General features: G+C 42.5%; 2 protein-coding genes across 3 annotated transcripts in view; one reads left to right on the top strand and one right to left on the bottom strand.

Annotated features, from left to right (window-relative positions):
• Window positions 1–1,959: 1,959 nt before the first annotated feature.
• On the bottom strand, window positions 1,960–3,960 carry LOC134437843 (uncharacterized). Its single transcript, XM_063187396.1, has 3 exons — window positions 3,686–3,960; window positions 3,503–3,562; window positions 1,960–3,268 (listed from the first exon to the last, which is right to left on the bottom strand). The coding sequence occupies exons 1-3, from the start codon at window positions 3,863–3,865 to the stop codon at window positions 2,900–2,902; spliced, it is 609 nt and encodes a 202-aa protein (XP_063043466.1). The 5' UTR covers window positions 3,866–3,960; the 3' UTR covers window positions 1,960–2,899.
• A 2,232-nt stretch (window positions 3,961–6,192) lies between these two features.
• wu:fy63c09 (uncharacterized protein LOC797544 homolog) overlaps window positions 6,193–6,794 on the top strand; it is a 26,518-nt gene continuing 25,916 nt past the window's right edge. The window contains exon 1 of one of the 2 annotated variants that reach the window (XM_063186605.1): window positions 6,193–6,794. This exon is cut by the window's right edge and continues 120 nt beyond it. The gene's annotated coding sequence lies outside the window, so the exon portion shown is untranslated. The other variant, XM_063186606.1, reaches the window with a different exon arrangement.

Below are 6,794 nucleotides of genomic sequence, written 5' to 3'. Positions count from 1 at the left end.
TGCTGCTAAATATTCTGTAAACCAACGTTGAAACCAAAGTTGAATTTTTCAGGGGAACACACAGTATCATATTTGGAGGAGAACTGGAGAACCGCACATTCCCAAAAACCTCATGTCCACTTTTGAGTATGTTGGAGGGAGAATCATTATATGGGACTACCTTGGTGCCTCAGGTCCTTGTCAGTTTGCTAATGTCAGTGAAACAATAAATTCATGTTTATTGAGATATTTTACAGAAAAAATGTGAGGTAGTCTGTCACACAGTTGAGGCACACAAGAGGATGGGTGCTGAAATGGGACAACAACCCATATTTTAGAGGCAATTGACTTTTGAATTGCTTCATAACAATGAAATACACATTCTGGAATAGCCCAGTCAAAGCTCTGACAAAAAACATTTGAGATGATATGGCATGAAGTCAAGAAAGCTATTCACTCCAGATATCCCAGAAACCTTGCTGAAGAAGGGCAGTTTTCTAAAGAAGAGGGAGTCAAGATACATCCAGATTGTTTTGTTAATAATAAGGAAACATCTGGTTGAGGTTATTGCGACAAACTTAGGGTTAAAACCTATTGAATGCAAGGGTGTACTTACTTATGCCTTGCTGTCCTGTGAATGTTTACATCTTATGGCCAATGAAAATATGTAAACTTGTAAATGTTTGGGTTGAATTAGTTAAAGCAGACTCTGGTTGTTCCTTCTTGTGATTTCCGGGAAGATCAGACCATGCTTTATGACCAATTTTGACAGAAATGTAAGAAATTTCAAAGGGTGTACAAACTTTTTCCTGGGACTGTAGACCTACTAAAGGTGATCCATCAGTCATCCAGGATGTGCTCTGTACGTTTCTCGATGCAAACTATAATGACATTAAAGAAAAAATATTTACAGTGTGCTGCCATTACTGTACTTTCAATTCAGCTTCTTTTTCTAACAGTGCAAATAAAGCCTGGGGAAATGTGTGGAAGCTTTTGTGCCTTTTTTTTCAGATTAGTCACGCAACTAACTCCATAAGACCCTGAGTCTATCAGTCGCTGGGTACGGAAACCTTTTTGCTTTTTTTTCTGGGTTTGTGCGTCACTTAGGTCTACTGACCTTGTCATTACTCTGATTTTGTATTTAGTGACTTTGTAACTTCTCTTTTAGGACCCTTTAAAAAAATAGTTCATAGTAGATGAGAAATCTATAGAACAATGGTTTTGAATTGACTTGATTAAATCAATAAAAACAGGTCTTTGATTCTGTGGTTCTTGCAATGTTTGCCTGATCTTTTACAAAATGTACTTATTTAGACTTGTAGCCTATCACACATTTCTCTTGACGTCGTCTTTCCACATCGGTCCTCAGCAGAATCACAACACATGTGGTGTGCATGATTGACTAGTAGTCACTTTTTCTTCCTTAGTTTTTCAACTATTCACCCATGATGAATCCATGCAGTTTAACTTCAGACCTCTTTTGATTTTAAAGATATTTCGCTTCTCCTTTCTGAGACTTCCTCAGTTCTGCTGGATGGATGTGTGTGGAACACAATAAGCAACGTGGAGGAATGAGAATCTTTGCAAATGCCGGATCAACTTTCTGTTTCTGTTTCTGAACTAGAACTACCCCAACAGTGGCATGATTTTGAAAAATGATTACTGTACCTTGTAGGGTTATATATCTACGTATATACTACACTACTAATACTATCCAGGCTATTTTTTCTTCTTTTTGATTGTCAGTGGCAATGTGAACCCTGGGTTACCAAAGGCCTCATCTTTAGATTTTGTTCACTTTTTACTCCTATATCAAGAGTAGTAATTATTCACTCGTCTGTTGAATCCCTTAACCCCCCCAAAAGATTAAAGCAACTTAAAGTATTTTCAAATGTAGGCCAATCACATTTCCCCCCAGCATTTTGTTCAGGGGACAAATAACAAAACAGAGGAAGAGTTTAGGGGTAGGGGTATATTTTATTCAGAAATAGATATCTGGGTGGGTGTGGGTATTGGGGGGGATTAAAGGGAATCCCGTCCAATTTCAACATGCAGTTGTGTTGCTTACGTCGCCCTTGATTTGGCAGTACCCTACGACGTGGATTTTTTTCTGGTTCAGCCCTTTCAGAGCTCCTGGCCATTCTAATGGGGGTTTGGTTTGTTATAAATTTTAAAATATATCTCAACACTCCAAATATCATCCCAAAAGCTATGCAACATCAACAGACACCTTGCTACACAGCAAGGCATTTTGTGATTTCATTTGGAGTAGGCTATGTTAAGAATTTTGTTTTTGTTTTTGTTTTGTATTTTCTTGTAATGAGTACATGCAGTTCAGTATCCCAAGCATGATATTAAAGTATGCCACATTTGTGTTTGAACAATAAACACTTTATCAAAACTTTTCCTGAGATTCACAGTAAAAGCCGTTATTCAGGATTTTGAGAAATTGGGATATGCTGAACTGCCCAGAATATAGACCGTCCGGGATATAACACTCTGTATTTCATATAAACATCTTATCCCAAATTTGATCATGCCTTGGATGAGAACTGCACATAAACACACTCTGTAAACAAACCATGCCCCCATTCGAATGGTCCAGGATCTTGGAAAGGGCTGAACAAAAAAAATCTACATTGTTGGGTACTGAGAAGTCAATGGTAGAGTGAGTAATACAAACTGCATTTTGAAATTGGGTGAAATTCTCCTTCAAGTCATGTCAAAGGAGGCTGCTGCCAGGGAAGCCGATGGGGCGGGACAGAGGAGTCCGTCCCGGGCCCAGGGAGAAGGGGGAGCCCATAATTTGGTCCTCATTACATTGTATGCATTGGGAGGTGTGGTCCTCTCAGATGTTTTTGTCCTGGGCCCGGCCAAAGCTTCCCTGGCTTCTGGCGTCCCTGGCTGCTGCAAAGTGGTCTCAGAAGCAGAGGAATCTCCTCCAGCCTGTCGGCCTCTCTACCTCTTCTTCCTCACGCTGCTCTTCCTCTTCTGCCATCTCCTGCTCTCTGGCCTTCTTCTCCTTCCTCTCCATCTGCTCTCTCTCTCTTTTTTCTTTGCGCTGTCTTTTCTCATCGTCTTTCGCCTCGGCTTTCTGAACCTTTTCAATTTGCTTTCTGTACTTCTCCTCGAGCTTTGCGATCTCTTTCAGCTCGGCTTCAGCTAACTTTGCCTCCTTCTCCTTCGCTCCATTCCTAATCTTGTCCACCTTCTTCATGTTCTTCTGCCTGACTCTGTCCACAGCTGCATTCTTTTGATCTACCAATGCCTGGATTTTATGGCTTTGATTCTGATGACAAAGCAATGTTTAGACGCAGTTTAGGCAATGCACGAGATGGAAAAGTAGCTACAGGATATCACTACAACAATGCCAACTTTCTCACATTAACTTGAATAATTTGACTTGGGTATTTATTTGCTTCAGCATCTGAAGGGAAAGGGGATTTTGATATTTATTATCAAGAAGGCTTTAAAGTGTAGAAAATAAAGAAAACACAGTGTATGATCTGATCATGACAGTTACCTGAAGGTCACCGCAGATGAACTCCTTGACCTCTTTCAGTTCACCATTACTTGCAGGCAGCTGAGGAATTAAAAGAGTTTTGTCAGTGTAATAGTTCACATTAGCTCTTTAGCTAATTATGACGTGCTTTTGTCATTCAGTTAAAGCAAATTTGGGGCCAATGTCTTCACAAGTTCAAATCACCTTGGCCATCCCCCTGGGCTCTGCCTTTAACTGTGCGATGAGCTTCTGTTTGGAGATATTGGTGGCCAAGGCCTCGGCCACGGCACAGTCCACAGCCTCCTTTATTCTTGACTTCTCTGCTTTCCTCTGCTCCTCCAGCTCCTTCCTGAGGGCCTCAATTGTGGCCCTGGCAGCCTCCATCTCTCTCTTCCCATCTTCGAGTTGGGCCTTAAACTGCTGTCTCTCCTCCTCCCAACTCTCTGCTTCTTCAACAAGCTCTTGACATTTTGTTTTCAGCATCTATAGTGAGTACATTAGAGTAAGTAGGTAAATGCATGAAAAAAATAAATAAATAAAAACACACAAAAAACCACAACATTTGCCCGAGCACACACACACACACACACACACACACACACACACACACACACACACACACACACACACACACACACACACACACACACACACAGAAGAAATATTATATAGGCTATACATAATTACATTTGTTCTTATGTACGTATAAGGTAGAAAATTACCTGAAGTCTGTCCCTCGACTTCTCCTCCATGTCCATTAATAGTAACTTTAGCGTCTCCGTCTCCATTTGTAAGGCAAAAAATATAATCTCTGAAGTGTGTATCTATACTCTCACGCTCTCCTTGCATTAATATGGAACGGCTTGTCATGTGTGATGTCATAATGAATGATGACGCAATAGTAGTAGTTCCATCAAATATATGTTCTGTTCACGCCAGGCTGGTGAAGAACCTAGAAAAGTATTAGCTTAGCCCTGCAACATAATGTCAGCTTGACTACCTCGCGTTCAGTCTAAGCACATATGCCCATTGTTGCCTCCCCTATTAACTTATCAAATATGAGGCTAATAATTAACCAATTCCATTTGCATTTCAGATGCGTGCTGTCCACACAAGGGGCACAGGCATATATCCTTAATAGGCATATATCCTTAATAGGCAGCGGGGGTTCACCCTCAGAAAGTTGTTAAAATGCTATTCACGGTATTATCCAATAGTAGGCCTATGTGTGTGGCTGAAAAGGAGTCATGAACCTTCCTGACGCATTTCTCCATTACGGATTTGATTTGGGAACGACCTGATGCAAATCTTATTTGGCGGCCGAAAGTGGTAGGCCTAAATGAAAGATGCTGTAACTCCTTTCAATGCGTCTTTTCATCCAGTTATATTCCTCTCGGAGGGCGAAGTAGGAGATAGTGAATTCCCCTCTCCTGTAGGATTCAGTATTGCATGGGACTTTTGATAGGCCTTATACAAAATTAGAGAATAGATCCAAAGACGTGATGTGTGGATGGATAACGTGAAAAGCGTAATTTGCGTAAAAAGAAAGCATTAGATTTGATTAAGAAAAATACGTATTTCCAAAAGACTGGGTTCCACTGTATTGCACAGGCTGCACTGCAGCGCCTATTCACAGGCGCTATCCCACTACTGATCAGTACGGGGGCTTTGACCTGCTCCGTTTCCGACCTGGGCCGGTGCACCCCTCATTAGGCGACCTGGTAGTCCCGGGCTCCCCCAGGAGCACCATATCGATACCGAACTTAGTGCGGACACCCGATCGACATAGCCCGCTGCAGCTCAGAACCCCTGAACTCAAGTGGTCCGCCAGCCTCAGCCTCCCAGACACTTGGATTACAGGCGCGCGCCACCGCACCCGGCGAAGATAGTTGCACTTTGGAAGGATTTTCTCAGGTAACGCATATGACGTCACTGGGCTACAGAGTAGCATTTTCTTCAGGAAACTGCATTACAGAGCGACAATGGAATGATGGTGGAATAAATAAAATAAAATGAAAGGAAAATTATTTATAATTTCACCCAATCCCATGAAATGAACTGAACTATCAAATTAGGCCGGCTATAGCATTTTTGTCCACAAGATGTCATCCTAGCTCACTCACTTGCTCTGTCTCGGCATTCATCACATTATCCAAATATAATTCGCCAGTCAAACTAGGAAAGTCTGCCGTAGACTTTCTGTTCATTTATTTTACAGTCGAAGTAAATAAGAAAATGGTAATAAAATAAATCTTTCAAAAACTGCACGTGTATGTTGTGTTTTGGACCCCCACCATTCTGCATTTTTTCCTTTCCATTTTAACCCCCCCACACACCATTTTATTCAAGCACCAATTGACATGCCAGTGCGTTGAGGTCTGGAGGAAGGCATGGGCTGGATCTCAAATGGTGCACTTGTGCACTTCGGACACTATGTTTTAGTGCGTAACTAATACGGCATGCGCACTGAAACATGAACACTAAAGTGCACAAGTGCACCATTTGAGATTCAGCCATGGTTTCATTTCTTCCATAGGCCTACGATCATACATGGCCTGGTAGGCCTAGGCCTAAATTATTTTCACGATAAGCCCTTAACACTCCTAAATAGACTATTTTCACAATGCTGAATATGTCCTGCAATTTCCCAGTAGGCTACACAAAGTTAGTGCGTATTGTTCAAGTTTGATGCTGGTCAAAACAGCTATTTTATTAAGAGGGAGAGCGGGTAACATGTTGATCGTGTGTAACCCAGTGCCCAGACATTCTGAGCGGGAGTGGAAACAGCTCCAGCCAGTTTATGAGTAGGCCTACACACCGTTGTAGCAAATTTTCACGAAGCTCAAAAGTTGGTTATATTTGTCGTTGGCAGTTGGATAACGTCGTCTGTTACTTTTCTGTACATTGTAGTTACAGGGTAGGCCTATGGATATGCTGGAACAGTAGCATCCCTGCGCAAAGGGACCACTGGATCGCTTCCTGTTGACGTACGCGCGTCAACGTCCTGAAGGAAGACCAGGAAAACGTCCGCCCCAAGAAGAAGACGAAGCCTGTAGTCTCCTGCCTCTTTTCACACAGTAAACAAAAGTGACGGTGTGCGGGCCCATCGCCTCTCTAATATCCCTCGAAAAGTTACATGGCGACTTTATTCTTCACGGCACTCCACGGGTAGCGTCGAGCGCGCCTGCTGTCGAGTGGCTTCTCCTTCGTCGTGTTTTGTTGTGTGCCCTCTCGGTACTTTCGCTCGGTTGTGTTCGACTCGGGCTCGAGTTACCGGGAGGGAGCGAGCGAGCGAGTGGGTCAGGCAGTTCAC

The sequence above is a fragment of the Engraulis encrasicolus genome, chromosome 21 (genome assembly GCF_034702125.1).
Source record: "Engraulis encrasicolus isolate BLACKSEA-1 chromosome 21, IST_EnEncr_1.0, whole genome shotgun sequence".
Taxonomy (NCBI): Eukaryota; Metazoa; Chordata; class Actinopteri; order Clupeiformes; family Engraulidae; genus Engraulis; species Engraulis encrasicolus.
Note: the sequence above shows the minus strand (reverse complement) of the source record. Positions and strands in the feature narration are given on the sequence as shown.

Bases quoted from the DNA above. Each gene is read 5' to 3' on its own strand.
- LOC134437843 (XM_063187396.1), bottom strand. From the start codon at position 3,865: ATGGAGGCTGCCAGGGCCACAATTGAGGCCCTCAGGAAGGAGCTGGAG. The intron at 3,563-3,685 runs GTGATTTGAACT...TTAATTCCTCAG, and splicing joins AGCCCAGGGGGATGGCCAAG to CTGCCTGCAAGTAATGGTGA. The intron at 3,269-3,502 runs GTAACTGTCATG...CTTTGTCATCAG, and splicing joins TCATCTGCGGTGACCTTCAG to AATCAAAGCCATAAAATCCA.